The 16,613-nt window shown below is 48.6% G+C and overlaps 1 protein-coding gene across 21 annotated transcripts in view; it reads left to right on the top strand.

Annotated features, from left to right (window-relative positions):
• Positions 1-16,613, top strand: part of TTLL3 (tubulin tyrosine ligase like 3) — a 20,398-nt gene extending 3,785 nt beyond the window's left edge. For 4 of the 21 annotated variants that reach the window (XM_070576588.1, XM_070576581.1, XM_070576590.1 and 1 more), the window contains 12 exons: positions 194-362; positions 502-599; positions 1,642-1,770; positions 2,515-2,629; positions 3,380-3,478; positions 4,720-4,915; positions 6,178-6,326; positions 9,725-9,968; positions 11,051-11,486; positions 14,818-15,253; positions 15,897-16,123; positions 16,311-16,613. In XM_070576588.1, coding sequence (XP_070432689.1) covers positions 194-362; positions 502-599; positions 1,642-1,770; positions 2,515-2,629; positions 3,380-3,478; positions 4,720-4,915; positions 6,178-6,326; positions 9,725-9,968; positions 11,051-11,486; positions 14,818-15,253; positions 15,897-16,123; positions 16,311-16,541 — 2,529 coding nt within the window. In that variant the 3' untranslated portion in view covers positions 16,542-16,613. Of the gene's footprint in view, positions 1-193; positions 363-501; positions 600-1,316; positions 1,514-1,641; positions 1,771-2,514; positions 2,630-3,379; positions 3,479-4,719; positions 4,916-6,177; positions 6,327-9,724; positions 9,969-11,050; positions 11,487-14,817; positions 15,254-15,642; positions 16,287-16,310 lie in introns of those variants that run through there. The other 17 variants (XR_011527356.1, XR_011527351.1, XR_011527357.1 and 14 more) reach the window with 12 other exon arrangements.

Raw genomic sequence — 16,613 nt, 5'->3', positions numbered from 1 at the left:
ATAAATATTGGCTATTACCATTATAATTATTACTATGCATATTTGTTTCCCTGCTTGTTTATAATCTGTCTCCCCTACTGGAAGATAAAAATTTCCTGAAGGCAGAGACCGTAACTGTGGTTCACCATTATATTTCCTATATCTGGCACTTAGGTAATACTTACTGAACAATGATCCTTCTCTAAACTTACAGCAGAAGAAGATCTTTATGATCCAAGGCCGCTACCCGGTGATCCGGTGCCTCTTGCGCCGGAGGGGCTGGGTGGAGAAGAAGATGGTCCGTCACTCGGGCACCGCCCTGCCTCTGCCCCGGAAGGATCTGGATAGCTCAGTAGTGGGTAATAGCGACACCACTGAGGACGGTGAGCAGTCCCTCCCTTTCCACAAACTGCCCCTCCTGAGCCCCTTTCCTTTCATTCCTGCTGTCCCAGGGTTGAGGTTTTGGTACGGGCCTATGGGCAGGGACAGGGGCCTCACCAGACCTGGGCTCTGCATCCACAGAGGATGAAGATGAAGACGAGACATTCCAGCCACCACAGCTGTTTGATTTCGATGATTTACTGGAATTTGATGACCTAGATGGGACACATGCTCTAATGGTAAGGGGCCAGAGGGCTGCTTAGTCAGAAGGAGAGCACTAGAGTCCAGCTGGGTGACCTCAGACAAGTCCTTTCCTTCTCTGGGCTTCAGTTTCCCCATCTGTAGTAAAAACCAACTGCTTCTCTAAAGCCTAGATGGGCCCGCAGCGCGGTGAGGGACGTAATGGAGTTCACACAAGGCAGGCCTGGGGTCAGAACTCTGTTAGGTCGTGTCAGAAGCTGGCACAACCTCCACGCCTGGTTATTCCCCCTTCCAAATAAAAACCCCGTCGTTCGTCTCCTTTTTCTGCCCTTGGCAAGTGAAGGCTGGAAAGAAGGGCTTAAAAAGTTCTAAAAGAGGCTGATATGATAATGTGGAGGATATATGTGTAGCAGTAAGGACACGTGGCTTCAAATCTTGGAACCACTACTTACTAAGTTTAACTATACCAAATTGCCATTTTTCTGTCAGGAAAGGTTGAGTGTTGGCAATTTTATATGGCTCAACCTTGTGAGCCCTTGGACATTGACCCTCCCTGTGCCTGAGTTCCCTCCTCGGTGAAATGGGGATAACAGTAGCACCTACCTCATAGGGTTGTGGTGAGGATTAAATGAGCTGAACAAGGCCTGGCATGTGGTGTTATTGCTTATTAATAATCCCACCTCCCAGAGTTGTAGGAAGGATGGAGAGAAAGAGCCAACGAGAGAGCCTTTTGTCACATTCTATGTGCCCATCAGCTTGAAGTCACTGTCCTGTCACTGAGCAAGTCACTGATGGCCATGGGCCAGAACAAGGTGTGGTGTTCAGTTGTGCGGCTTGGTCACTGCCTAGGGGCACCTGGCCAAAGGAGGCTGCAAGCCTGCCTACTCTCTGCTGACCAAGCGTGTGCCCTGGAGGAAGAGATGTCTTTCCTTACCTCACACAAAGATGGCAGGTGGGCCAGAGGCCACCCTGGAAATATCCTCTCTTTCCATTCACCCACCCTGCTCAGCATGGAGGGGGGAAGCTGCCTCAAGCCTTGTGCTGCCCACACCAGCCTCCTGTCTCCTCCCCTGTCCCCAGTCTCGCATGGTTCGGAACGAGATCCCCTACTTCATCTGGACCACTCGGCGGGACGTGCTGGACTGCCGCTTTCTCTCCAAGGATCAAATGATAAACCACTATGCCCGGGCTGGCTCCTTTACCACAAAGGTGGGCTCCCCAGGGCGTGGGCATGGCAGCTTCCAAACCCCCCAGCCCTTGAGTGGGCAGCCTGGCTCCCTGCTCTCCTTGTCAGTAAGAGAGAGTACTCAGGAGAGGGAGAGGTATATAATTCAGTGGAATTTGGCATCAGACAGGCAGGCCAGGGTTCAAATCTAACCCCTGCAGCATTCCTGCCACATGTAGACATAATGACTAAAATGGATTCCAGGATCCAAACAGGATCTGAAGCCAGAACAAACACCAATTCCAATGACTGTGAGAAAGAGGGCCCTTACCCTCCTAAGCAGAGGCTATCTGCCTGATGAATCCATTCTATCTACCTGGGTTTATTAACAAGTGGTTTTACCTCTCTGAGCCTCAGTTTCCTCTTCTTTAAATGAGGATACCAATAAGACCTATCTTTTAGGCTTGTGGCAAGAATGAAGGGCTTTCTAATTGGGACCTGCTCATATATTATTAGTGTGAGGTGGGAAGGATTCCTAGAGGAAGCAGGTATTTCAGAATGTGGAAGGGGGGAGGGGAGGGATTCGGGGCACTCTCAGCAGGGGGAACCTCATGGGCAAACATATGGAGATGGATACAAGAGAGTCAGGCCTAGCAAGTGGGGCAGAGGCTCTGAGAACGTCCAAGCAGGGTCTCCCTGAGCTGTCTGGGTGTGTGCTGAGCATCGGGGGTCCCTTGAAGGCTCTGTGGGCAAGTCCCACCCTGCCCCCTCAGCGGCTAACTCCATAGGTGGGTCTGTGTCTCAATCTCCGCAATTTGCCGTGGTTTGACGAGGCTGATGCTGATTCCTTCTTCCCGCGCTGCTACCGCCTGGGAGCTGAGGATGACAAAAAGGCCTTCATAGGTAAGGAGGTGCCTAGCCCCGTGCCTGGACGGGCAGAAGGATGAGGGCCAAAGCCCTGGCTCATGTTGGAGAGCAATGGGCCTCTCTCTCATGCCCTCATCTACCAGCAGATTTCCTTCTCCAGCCCTGATCCTTATCGTTCCCTAAGTACCTCCCTTAATGAGCCTCCTAGTTTGGTCAACCCAGACCTCCAGAAGAGCTTAGGTAGCTTAGCTCACATTCTAGAGCAGGTTCTAAAAGTTGGCCGATGGGTTGAGTTTGGAATCCAGGATAGGTTCCTGGCCTGTGTCAAATTCCGCTGGCTTGATTGGGTTCCAGATGTAGAAAAGGCTCTAGACTTGGAGCTTGTGAGGCAGAATAGTTTCCAACTCCAGAACATGTTCTAAATTCAGGTCAGAATTTGGGTCCAGATTACATGCTAGGTTTAAATTAGTCTCCAAATCTGAAATAGGTTTTGGGCCAAGGTCTGGTTCTCAGGCTAGAATAAGTATCAAAAGTGGATCAGGAACAGAAGAGAGAAATCAAACAACAGGTCCAGGGGAGATTCTGAAGACAGCATATAAGCCAAATCAGGTCGAATTCTGGGTCTAGTTCTACAACTGAAACAGAAGCCAGGTTCTAACCCAGGTTCTAGTGTCAGATATTAGTCAGGTTCCGGATCCAAAATGGGGTAGGTCATGATCAGGTTCCGGAACCAGAACAGGCCTGGAGCCTAGGGGCTGAGCAGGGTATCCCCTGCCCCGGGAGCAGAGGACTTCTGGCTGACAGCTGCCCGCAACGTTCTCAAGCTGGTGGTCAAGTCCGAATGGAAGTCATACTCTATCCAGGCAGAAGAGGAAGAGGCCTCAGGTAAGTTCTTCCATTACCTCTGCTCCCCCACCCATTTATCCTCCCATCCATCCACCCATCTATTCATCCACACATCTATGTATTATCCACATCCATCTGCCCATCCACCACCCCTTCCCACCAACCCATCCATACATCTGCCCACTCATCTGTCCTTTCATCTGTCTACTCACCCGTCTACCCACCTACTCACCCACCCTCCCACTGATCTCACATTCACCTATGCATCCATCCATTCATGCATCCATCTCCCACCTATCCCCCTACCATCAGTCTACTCATTCTCTTACCTTCTCTCAGCTCCACACTCCCAGTCCATCTGTCCACTCCTCCACCTTACCTGTCCTTCCATAGACCCATCTACCCTTCTGCTTTTCCATCCTCCTATCTGCTACTTGTCTATCCTCCAGTCCATCTACTTGTCCATTCTTCTGTTGCAATCACTCACCCACCTGTCTTCCTATCCATTTGTTAGTCAATCCACTGCCTCATTAAGCTCTCCCATGGGCCTGCAGTGTGGCCAAGAGCTCTAGAGAGGACAGACTAAGAAGACATGGTCCATCCTTGCCTGTGGGGAGCTCAGGTCTCTGAGGAGGAGGAAGCAGTGAAATGAAACCATGTAGTTTCAGGTGGTCTGAGGACCCCGTGTGCCTTGTGGAGGAGGATACAGACAATCCCTCACTGCTTCTTGGCCCAACCCATTGTTTACCCTTTTTCTCTCTGGACTTAGCTCCTACCGCAAAGCCCCCATCCTGTAATCCAGGGGCCCATCAGCCAGGGATTCAGGGAAGTAAGGGGCAGCTCTAGTGGGAGGAGGAAAATCCCTGCCTCTTCCAAAGGGAGACCTCCCTATTGCTGTCTCCTGGGTGTGTCAGGTGCAAAGAAGACTGTTGAGTGCCAGAATCAGGAGCACAAGGGCCTCAGGTGTGTCAGAGGTCCCAGGAGCAGAGAGGCTGCAAGTGTGTGCTGAGGCCATAGGTGCAGAGAGGCTTTGGGACATTTAGGGTGGAGCCTCAGTGGGACAGTAGGGGCCAAGGGCAAGTGCTAGGGTGGCAGGTGAATTTAGAACAAAGCCTCAGGTGAGTAAGAGGTCCCACGGCAGTAGGGGATGCTAGTGTGTGTTGGGCCTCAAGTGTATTTAGGTGAGACCCTAGGTAAGTGACAGGCCTTGGGGTAATAAGGCACATGTCAGGTTCTGCTTTGCATGTGGGATAGTGACAGGCCCCTCCTTGTTTCTACAGGAGACAAGCAGCCCGAGAAACAGGACGGAAAGCCGGGGATGGTGTCCTCAGAGTTTGTGGATGAGGCTCTGCGTGCATGTGAGGAGCACCTTAGCAACCTGGCCCACATGGACATCGACAAGGACCTGGAGGCTCCAATGTATCTCAGCCCTGAGGGCTGGTCCCTCTTCCTCCAGCACTACTACCAAGTGGTCCAGTGAGTACCTCTGCAGCCAGGACTGTGGGGCATGGGCAGGTGCCCCTTGTTCTCAGGGGGCTTCCATGTTCTGAGAATGAGAGGCCTTGCCAAGCCTGCTCTGGCTGTCCCTGTTCCTGGCACTGCCCCAGTGGCTGCTGCTGCCTTCTTATTCCACGGCTGGAAACATTCAGGAGGCTGAGATGTTAAAGGCAAGTTCGCGTCCAGTGGCTTCCTTCCTGTTTAGTCAGAAGAAAAGAAATGGAGGAGTTTGGATGAAGCCGCCATTGAGGCATTTTGTGACTTGGTTTCGTTCAGGACATTTTGTGCCCTGTAGGGAACAGGTTCCCTCTTTGTCCATGAGCCCCTATCTCTACAGCCCACTTGCTGAGGCAGGCTCCTGCTAAAGTTCTTGCTTAGCCAACCATTCATTCATTTAACAGACTCATAGGGAGCGCCTAATAAGTGCCAGGTATACTGCTTGGCGATAGGAATGCAGCAGAGAATAAAACTACAAGACATGTTCCTGCTCTTATGGAGCTTGAATCCAGTCAAGGGAGACAGACAATAACCAATTAAGCATCGGTGTAAGGTGGTTAAGTGATGGGAAGAGAAATAAAATGAGGAGATGTATGATTCAGTTGTGCTGGACAGGAATTAGACGAGGCAAGGACCCAACCATCCACCAGTCTTAGGTCCAGATTAGGAGGAGATGAACCCCAAAAAGTACCTGTGGGTGGAGGCATCAGGCGGGAAGGAGTGTGCATCCTGGCTCAGCTACTTAACTCAATGTGTGGCCTTGGGCAAGTCCCTTAACTCTCCAGGCTTCAGTTTACACTTCTTTAAAATGGGACCAGTAATGCCTCTCTGGCAGGACCATAGAAGGGATTGGTGATAACGTATATAAAGCCCTTGGCACAGTGCCTGGCACATAGTTGTGCCTTATCATTAGATGCTGTATGATTAAATTCTGCCAAAGGTAGTGTTACTGTAATAGAAAGGGAGGCAGCAGAAGGTGGCTTATTGGAGTGGGAGGGGATGCAGTAGGTGGAATTTTCCCATCCTCTCCCATCCCAGCAGTCTGGGACGGTGCCCTGGGCAGGTTACAATTTGTGGGAACAGCTTGTGGGGATGGAGGTTTGGGAGAGACCTATCTGGATCTCTAGGGGAGGGTGCGACCAAGGTTAGTTGGACCATGGCCAGGGGGGCTTGTGTCTCCCCTTGCCTTGTCCACCGGGCTGCCCCCAGCCCAGCATTGCCCAAGTCCCATCATCTCCCCACAGCGAGGGGGCAGAACTCAGGCACATCGACACTCAGGTCCGGCGCTGTGAGGACATCCTGCAGCAGCTGCGGACTGTGGTGCCCCAGATGGACATGGAGGGAGATCGCAACATCTGGATCGTGAAGCCAGGAGCCAAGTCCCGTGGACGAGGTGGGGTTAGCCCCTGCTTCCTGCACCAGCACCCTATGACCTGCCTCCCCATCTAGAGGCCAGGGAGGTTAATAGTGCAGGCTCTATTGGAGCCAAATGGCCTGCATTCGAATCCCAGCTCTGTTACTAATATGCTGTGTGACCTTGAGCAAGTTATATCGCCTCTTTGAACCTCAGTTCCCTGATCTATGAGGGATGATAATACCTCCTGTGAAGTGAGGATTAAATGAAGTAGCACATCTAAAGCTCAGCATGGTGCCTGGCCCAGAGTAGTCACCTCATAAACAGCTGCTGCGATGGTGATGCCAGCTCCTCCTCTCCTGCCCTTGGACTTGGGTTAATGCTTTAGGTAGATCTGGTGATACCCATGTGCAGTTGCTTGTCATCTAAGGGCTCTCAGATCCGACCAGGGCATCCTTGTTAGGTGTGGCATAGTGGTTAAGGGTATGGATGCTGGGAGCCAGACTGCCTGACTTCAAACCAAAGTTCTGCCTCCTACTATCTGTACAACTTTGGCAGGTTACGTAACCTCTTCTGTGCCTCATTTTCATCGTTGGTAAAATGAAGCCAATAATACGTACCAGAGAGGATTAAATGAATCTAATATATGTAAAGTGCTTAGATCCTGTGCTTTTACATAGTAACTGCTATATAAGTGCTATTATTTTTAGCTATTATTCTGGCTACTCAGTCCAGCATGAATGGAATTTGAACAGAAGAGCCAGCAAGCTGGATGGTGCATTAGCCAGCATTTAAAAACTGCTTAAAGGACTCCCGAGATACAGAAAACAGCCTTTTGGCAGGTCCCTCCAAAGACTGCCCTTGGGTGAATTTGTTTGTGTCGGCATGGGGCTTCTGCAGCTGCAGACACTGTGGGACTCTCCTCTTGGGGATATCACTTCAAAACCAGCATCGTGGTCTTTTCTTTTTCTGCCTAGGAAATAGTTACTTTGGTTTTTTTCCGAGTATGAAAATATGTATTATAAAAATATATATCAGACAATACAGAAAAGTAGAAGAAAGTACAAGCCACCCTTGATTTCACTGAGATAAATTCTCTTCACCTTTCTTCACTTCCTTCTATGCATCTGGAGAGTCTGTGTGTGTGTGTGTTTTATTTTAAACAAGAACATCCTATTCTGTACCTTCCTTTTTTCATTTATTGTATCTTTCCATATCAGTTAATATTACTCATTTCTTTTTTGCACCTTTCTTTTTTCTTAAATAGATCTTGGAGATCACTCCATTTCAGTACATCTAGATCTGGTTTTTTTTCTTCTGTTTTTAGCTTTTTGCTATGGATACTTTCAAACATACACAAAAGCAGAGAGAAGAATACAATGAATCCCCATATGCCTAGCACCAAATTTCAACATTTTCTCTCCATTTTTAGAAAAACTTCGTTGAAATGTATGTACAATATGCTTCATTGAAAAACGTACACCTTGTGAGTATACAGCTCAAGGAATTGTCACAAAGTGAACACACTCATGCAAACAGCACTCAGATCGTGAAGGAAAACGTGAGCTGCACCCTGGAGAGCTCTCCCATGCCTCCTCCCGGTCTCGCCTCCCCACAGTGGGACTCCTCAGTCTCACTTACACCACCATAAATTAGTGTTGCCTGTTTTTGAGTCGTATATGAAAGTACAGAATGTATTCTCGTACTTCATTCTGTTTTACTGCTGCATGGTCTAGTCTTGTTTGGATGTGCTGTCATGGACTTACATAATCCTTTTCTGATGGATGCTTAGATGGCTGCCAGTTTTTTCCTATTTATTCGCTTATTGACTGATTGATTGTTATTACAAGCAACACTATGATGAACATCCTCTGCAAATATCTATGTGGCCTTTCCATTTATTTCCTTAGGATAAATTCCTAGAAATGAAATTGCTGGGTCACAGGGCATGAGCAGTCTTAATCTTTGGTTACACAAGGCATCGTGTTCTTGGGAATCTTGGTGATCACCCTGGCCATTTGAGAAAGGATCTGGCTTGGGGAACCAGGCACAAGTTATTCTGTGCCATTGGCAGGCAATCACACTGCTTTGAGAGCCAGTGAAGGAATGAGACTAAGATTGTGAGTGTGTGTTTGGTTTGCAATGATTCTGATGTTTATCAGCATTAAATAATGCCTTATAAGCATAAGATACTTATTGATTGATTCATTCGTTGATTCGTTATAAACCATAAAATTAAAATACCATTTTCTACCTAGGAGAATGGCAAAAATAATCAACAGTGTTGGTAGAATGTGGGCAGACACAGTCTCACACACTCTTGCTGGGAGTGCACATTGGTAGATGGTCTTTGGTAATATAAAGTGAAAAAATGCACATACCCTTGGATCCAGCAAATCTATGGCTAGAAATTTATTCTATAGGTAACTAATAATAATTATATGAGTTAACATTTACTGAATGCTCACATGTGCCAAGCACTATTCTAAATCCTTAAGATGTTTAAATGTATAGAATCCTAGAAACTGAGGCATGTATAGGCTCTCCTTAACCAGGGAGGATATTCATAGGACCTGGAAGCAGCAGCTGGCTGCCTCTGAGGAAGGAGATGTATTTTATTGTATAGGCTTTTGGTTCGGCCTACTTTTTGTTTCTCTTGTTTTGTATTCTGTTAATTATTGGGGAAAAAAAACTAATCAAAGTCATATACTCACAGTTTTGCTTTGTTTCTTAAGATTTTATTTTTCCTTTTTCTCCCCAAAGCCCCCCAGTACATAGTTGTATATTTTTAGTTGTGGGTCCTTCCAGTTGTGGCATGTGGGATGCCGCCTCAGCATGGCCTGATGAGTGGTGCCATGTCTGCACCCAGGATCCGAACCAGCGACAGGGTTTTGCCGAAGTGGAGCATGAGAAAACTGCTCAGGCATGGGGCTGGCCCCTGCACATAGTGTTCTGTGGGTTTTTTTAATTTTTATTTTTTAAAGATTTTATTTTTCCTTTTTCTCCCCAAAGCCCCCGATACATAGTTGTATATTTTAGTTATGGGTCCTTCTAGTTGTGGCATGTGGGATGCCGCCTCAGCGTGGCCTGTTGAGCAGTGCCATGTCTGTGCCCAGGATTCGAACTGGTGAAGCAGAGCACGTAAACGTAACCACTCGGCCACAGGGCCAGCCCCTGCACATAGTTTTTTAAAAAGTCCAGTACTGTTTGAATTTTTATGTCTGTGTATATTCCTTTTCAACCAACAAAACTGGTTAATTTTAAAAATTTTTAAATGCTTAGCTATTCTTAGCTTTGCCAAAGGGAACAGGGTGGGAAACATCCTTTCCCACTTGGCCCAGTCAGTTCTGTGGAGTTTGTGATGAAGCTGTCCGTGGTCCCCTGGCCCTTCTCCCAGCCCAAGCCTGACCTTATCCCTTCCCCCCATTTCCCCTTAGGCATCATGTGCATGGACCATCTGGAGGAGATGCTGAAGCTGGTGGATGGCAACCCCATGATGATGAAGGATGGCAAGTGGGTGGTGCAGAAGTATATTGAGCGGCCCCTGCTCATCTTTGGCACCAAGTTTGACCTGAGACAGTGGTTCCTGGTGACTGACTGGAACCCACTTACCGTGTGGTTCTACCGTGACAGCTACATCCGCTTTTCCACACAACCCTTCTCCCTGGAGAACCTGGACAAGTGAGCCCCATTGCTTACCTCCCATGAGCTCTCGGTCTAGTTGGGGAGCTGGCAAGGAACAGGAGATTCCAGTGCAATGCTGGGCTCCAAACACAGACTCTGCAGGCAGGCAGGCCTCCATCCATCTACCTATCCTTCTATCCAGCAGATACCTACCGAGTGTGTACCCTGTGCCATTCACTGGTCTAGGCACCTGTGCTACAACAGTGAACAAAACAAGAGGCCAGCTCTCAAGAGTTCACATTCCAGCAGGGGGAAACAGACAAGCATATATGAACATAATGAACATAATAAGTAAAATTATCTAATAGGTTAAAATGTAATATGTGTTAGAAAAAGAAAATGTAGAGCAGGGTAAGGGAGCAGAAGAAATGCAAGAGGAAAGAGGCAAGTTGCAGTATTAACTTGGGGGGTGAGAGGAAGCCTTGTCGAGCCTTGGGGTCAAATTCCACCTAATGCAGCTTCCAAGCTGTGTGACTTTAGTCAAGTGAAAACCTATCGAAGCTTCAATGTCCGCATCTGAAGAATGGAGGCAGTCACACGAAACTCATAAGTATAGCTGTCAGTTATTGAGAGCTTCGTATGTGGCTGATGCTAATCACTTGTTGTATGTTATCTCAGTCATCTGTGAAAACCCAATGAAGTGGGTCCTGTTACTTCCCCCATTACAGATGTGGAAGGAGCACTTGGGTTAAATGACTTGCCCAAGATCTCACAGCTAGTCAGTGGTGAAGCCAGGACTTGAGCTCATGTCTTGGTGACCACAGGGCCCATGCTCTTACCCACCTTCTTATCTTCCAGGCACTGGGAGGGTTAGCTGAGACTATGCACAAAGCACTTAATACTGACGCCCCCATAGTCGATGTCCTCAGAGAGATCCTGAGAGAGAAGACTGGCTCTGGCCCTAGAAGAATGAGATGGCACCCAAGCCTTTGTCCTTCCTTGTCCTCCCTAGCAGGGCCCCATCTCAGGTTGAACAGTAAAGGTGGCCTAGGCCTGGTTCCAGGGTTTGGCTGCCCTCCCCAAGTTTTGGGGGGAGGGATACAGGGAACCAGACCTCAGCTTTCTGTTCTCTGTCCCAGTTCAGTGCACCTGTGCAACAACTCCATCCAGAAGCACCTGGAGAATTCATGCCATCGGCACCCGCTCCTGCCCTCGGACAACATGTGGTCAAGCCAGAAGTTCCAGGCCCACCTTCGGGACATGGGGGCCCCGAATGCTTGGGCCACTGTCATTGTGCCGGGCATGAAGGCCGCAGTGATCCATGCCCTGCAGACCTCCCAGGACACTGTGCAGGGTCGGAAGGCCAGCTTCGAGCTCTATGGCGCTGACTTTGTGTTTGGTGAGGACTTCCAGCCCTGGCTGATTGAGATCAACGCCAGTCCAACCATGGCGCCCTCTACGGCTGTTACCGCCCGGCTCTGTGCCGGTGTGCAAGCCGATACCCTGCGTGTGGTCATTGACCGGCGGCTGGACCGCAACTGTGACACAGGAGCCTTTGAGCTCATCTACAAGCAGGTGAGGTGGCCCAGCCCAGGCAGGCCTCCAAGGAGTCTGCCCCCTCTTCCAGGCAGCCCCATAGTGAGGCACAGGGCACTGCAGTCAGACAGACCCAGTTCAAGTCCTTGTCCTGCCACAGTGACTTAGTCTAGCGACCGCACCTCCTGGAGCCTCCATTTCCTCATTTATAAGGTGGACGTGCTATTGCCATCTTCCCTGTGGGGTTTGGGAGGAGGAAATGGGTTAATATGTGTGGGTAACATATCCAGGCATATAGCATAGTGTTAAAAGCATAGACTCTTGAACCTCCCTGAGTTCAAATGCCTGCTCAATACCCATGAGCTGTTTGACTTTGAACAACTCCCTAACCTCCAGGGATCTCAGTTTCTTTATCTGTAAAGCAGGAATGAAAATAGTACCTACCTTATAAAGTATTAGATTTAAACGCATGGATATAGGTAAGGCACTTTAGAACAGGGCCCGGCACAGAGTAAATGCTACACATTGCTACCATTGCTATAACCTAATAAGGTTGTTAGGCATTTCATGATAAATGGCATCACTGTAAAATGCCTAGACATAGAGTAAGAGTCAACTACTCTTACTCAATAATAGCAGTAGACGCTACTATTATTATTATCATTATTTGGCTCATCTTGTAATTATTTTACTCACCTTGTTCCAAAAAGATAAAAAACCCAACTGCCAATATCTTAATTTAAGATATGATCAGTAACTGTGACAAAGACCAGGACACTGGGGTCATCCCCTCAGCACATTCTCTCCCTGTGGCCAAACTGATGGAAGCTGAGTCTTAATCAGAAGGATTAGGATATTTAATTTAATTGCCACAAGAAATTACTTTCAGAGCTCGGAAATCCTTGACATTGGTTTTCTGACTGATTTTTAAAAATTTATTCCACATCCTCACCAACACTTGTTATTTCTTGTCTTTTTGATGATGGCCATTCTAACAGGTGTGAGGTGATATCTCCTTGTGGTTTTGACTTGCATTTCCCTGATGATTAGTGATGTTGAGCCTCTTTTCATGTACCTGTTGGCCATCTGTGTGTCTTCTTTGGAAAAGTGTCTATTCAGATCCTCTGCCCATTTTTAATCGGACTGTTTTTTTGCTATTGAGCTGTCTATGAGTTTTTCTATATTTGGATATTAACCCCTTATCAGATACATGATTTGCAAATATTTTCTCCTATTAAGTAGGTTGCCTTTTTACTTTGTTGATGGTTTCCTTTGCTGTGCAGAAGCTTTTTAGATTGATGTGGTCCCACTTGTTTATTTTTGCTTTTGTTGCCTTTGTCTTTGGTGTCAAATCCAAAAAATCATTGCCAAGACCAATGTCAAGGAGCTTACTGCCTATGTTTTCTTCTAGGAATTTTATGGTTTTAGGTCTCACATTCAAGTCTTTAATCCATTTGAGTTGATTTTTGTGTGTGGGATAAGGTAGGGGACCAGTTTCATTCTTTTGCATGTGACATCCAGTTTTCCCAGCACCATTTATTGAAGAGACTGTCCTTTCCCCATTGTATATTCTTGGCCTCTTTGTTGTAAATTAATTTACCATATATGTGTGAGTTTATTTTGGGGCTCTCTATTGTGTTCTATTGATCTATGTGTTTTTATGCCAATACCATACTGTTTTGATTACTATGGCTTTGTGATGTAGTTTGAAATCAGGAAGTGTGACGCCTCCAGCTTTGTTTTTCTTTTTCAAGATCTCTTTGGCTATTCAGGGTCTTTTGTGGCTCCATACACATTTTAGGATTGTTTTTTCTATTTTGGTGAAGAAATGCTGTTGGAATTTTGATAGGGATTGCTTTGAATTTGTAGATTGCTTTGGCTAGTATGGGCATTTTAATAATTTAATTCTTCTAATCCCTGAGCATGGAATATCTTTCTATTTATTTCTGTCTTCTTCAATTCTCTCATCAATGTCTTATAGTTTTCAGTGTACAAGTCTTTCACTTCCTTGGTTAAATTTATTCTTAGGTATTTTATTCTTTTTATGCTCTTTAATCTCTTTTAATCTAGAACAGCCCCACTGCTTTTTTTTTTCATAGTTTGGATCTTTTGAAGGGACCAGGCTAGCTGTTTTGTAGCACTGTCCCACATTCTGGATTTATCTGATTGTTTCCTCATGGTGGTGGTTAACTTGTTCTTCTGTTATCTGAATGTCCTATAAACTAGAAGTTAGGTCAAACAGCTTGATGAGGTTCAGGTTAAACATTTTTGGCAAGAACACTTGAGAGGTGATGCCGGTACCTCACGTGGCATCACAAGGCACACACTGCCAGAGTGTCTCACCATTAAGGATGCTGAGTCTGACCATGGGGTTACAGTGGTGGCCGCAGCTCTCTCCATGGTAAGCTGCATCCTCCCCTTTGCAATGACCAGTTACTTTGTAAGGGGATACTTTGGCCGTGTACAAATGACGCATTTTCCCGTCATCCTTTTCACCTACTTGTTATGCTATCCAGTTCTGATTCTTGCCTACTGTATTAGAGTTGTGACATGGTATCTTTCTAATTCTGTCATGCCTTCTACGTTTGTTCATTGAGGTTCTTCTGTAAAGATGAGCCTTCCTTCACCAAGTGGGCTTTCCAGGAGCTCTGATAGCTATATTTTTAACAAGCTCCAGGGAACTCTGATGTTTAGATAGATTCTCATCAGGATCCTTTAATGACACAGAAAACACCTCAAACTAGCTCCACATTAAAAGGGGAGTTCTTAGCAAGACACAGGGGCTCTCCTGGAGCCCAGCTGCAGGAAGTACAGCTTAACAGGAGCTGAAAATTGTACAGCAGCTCCTTTCTTGGACCTTATTCTCTGCCTCCCTCTGCATATTTGCTACTTCATTCTTTCCACAGAATGCCTTCTTAAAGTCTCTCCGTTTCTGCTTCCCCACAACCTGGGTTCACGCAAGGCTGTAGGCAGGCTCTGAGCCCCTTATCTGTCTGGGTGTCATAACCCGAATTCTCTCTTCAGAGAATCTGGCTGAACGCAGGAAGCTGTCCATTGGCAGTGGCCTGTACTGTAGAGCCACACACATTCCAGCAGGGGCTGGGGCAGCTTAGGAGGGCCAAGGGGTGGAGAGGTGCTGGTGGGGGCATGGCTAAGACTCCCGCAGTCCTCTGGGTTACTAATCTCAGGGTCCCTGTGACTCTCCAGGTACTGATTCAGGCCTCCAGCGCCAGACCCCTGAGAGGACAGAGGTGGGCTTCTCATTTCTCAGCCCCAGAAATTAATTCCATCCATCTCTGCCCTGAGTCCTTCTGGGCCTAGGATTCCAACACCACTGTCTGAACAGCCTGTCTCCTCTTCTTTCCCACAGCCTCCCGTGGAGGTACCCCAGTATGTGGGTATCCGGCTCCTAGTAGAGGGCTCTGCCATCAAGAAGCCCCTGGCAATGTGTCACCGGCGGACAGGGGTCCGCCCAGCTCTCCCTCACCTGCTGACCCAGCAAGGCTCTGGGGAAGGCAAGGACTTGGGGACTCTTACCCACAGGTCAGCTCCTAGGAAGGCTGCTGGGGCCAGGAGCCTGGGGCACACTGAGAAGCCAGACTCCACTGCCACCACCTCGGCCCCTGGAAAGGGGAAGAAAGGCAAGGCGAAAAGTGCCACAGCCCTGGTCCGCCCCAATCTCCCGAAGTGGGACCCCTCCAGCACCGGGATGGGCTGCATCTTCACCATGACCTTTGCTAGTGGGGACAGGCAGCCCCACCCCTTGAACAGATTGCCACTGAGTCTGAAGAACCCCCAGGCCCTGGGTAAGACCATTTCCCCCAAATACCCCAGGGGCCCAAGGCAGTTTCTTCCCGCTCTCCAAGCCCCTCCTAACCGCCTGGATTTGCCCCCACCCACAGCCCCACCAAAGAACCACTGGTAGCGAGTAGAGGCCATCACTTACAAAGTAGTCACCCTGCGAGGCAATTGTCTGTATTTCAAAGATGCCAGGGCTCAGTGCCAGGCCCATCTCTCTCCATAGCCCAAGCTTTTCCTGCCACAGTATTCTGACCTTGCCTCCACACAAAGTCGCCTCTGGGGGAAGGAAGGACTGTTTGTGCAGCACCTAACAGTCTACACTGTGTTGCTACCTAAGCAGCTCCTCTAGTCCTCACAGCCTAGCGAGGTAGGTGCTATTATCCCCATTTTCCAGCCGAGGAATCAGGAAGTTTAAGGAAGTTGCCCGAGGTTGCACAGCTCAGAAGGGGCCGAGCTGGGATGCAGACCCAGGTCTGTTGGACCCCAAACCCCGTGTCCTTCCCACGGCCTCTGGAGGAGGAACCGGGAGGGCTCCATCTGCCCTCACACGCCCCAGCCCTCACCTCCTCTCCCTCCACACACACCTGGAGGGGCAACTGCCAGCTCTGGGCCCTCCCCAGACCCTCACAGCCCTTCTTGCTCCCGCAGCCCCTTACCACTTCCCCAGCTTCCACACCAAGGCCCGGCTGCCTTCCTCCTATGTGCTCCGACCCCAGGGGCGAGTCCTCAGACTGCAGCACAGCAAGCTGGTGGGCCCTAAGGCCCTGTCGACCACAGGCAAGGCCTTGATGACTCTACCTACCGCCAAGGTTTTCATTTGCTTCCCACCTAACCCCGAGCTCAAGCTGGCATCCAACGTCCTGAAACCAAGAAAGGTGGGCCTCAAACTGTGACTCGCAGCCTGGCAGGCAGTGCTGAGTACTGGGGTCAGGGCTGGAGGGTAGGGCAGAGGGCAGCTCCCAGGCTGCTGGAGCCCCAAGGGCAGGGCTTGTCTCCCTTGGAACCCCTTCCTGGACAGATTCCTGATCATCTCTTCTCCTTCTCCCCTCCTTTCACACCGAGGCTGTTGCTCCCCCGTGGCATCCTGGAAATGCCTTGTGTTCTCTACCCTTTGAAGTTGGAAATCTTCCTAGCACCCAGAGGAAGATCAAGGCCAAAGGCAAGTTCAAGGCCAGACTTGACAAACCCAAGGCTGAGGCATGCCTCATGAAGACAGTGAGCCTCCCAAGCAAGACCTCTGCCCCTCATCGATACATACCATGGGCTGGAGGAGCATGGGGGACGCGAGGCTAGAGAAGCCCTGGCTTCCATCCACACTGCCTCGCTCCTGGATGCAGCACCAAATAAAAAGGAGCAAGTGAAGTA

The sequence above is a fragment of the Equus przewalskii genome, chromosome 15 (genome assembly GCF_037783145.1).
Source record: "Equus przewalskii isolate Varuska chromosome 15, EquPr2, whole genome shotgun sequence".
Lineage (NCBI taxonomy): Eukaryota > Metazoa > Chordata > Mammalia > Perissodactyla > Equidae > Equus > Equus przewalskii.
This window is presented reverse-complemented; position numbering and strand designations above follow the sequence as displayed.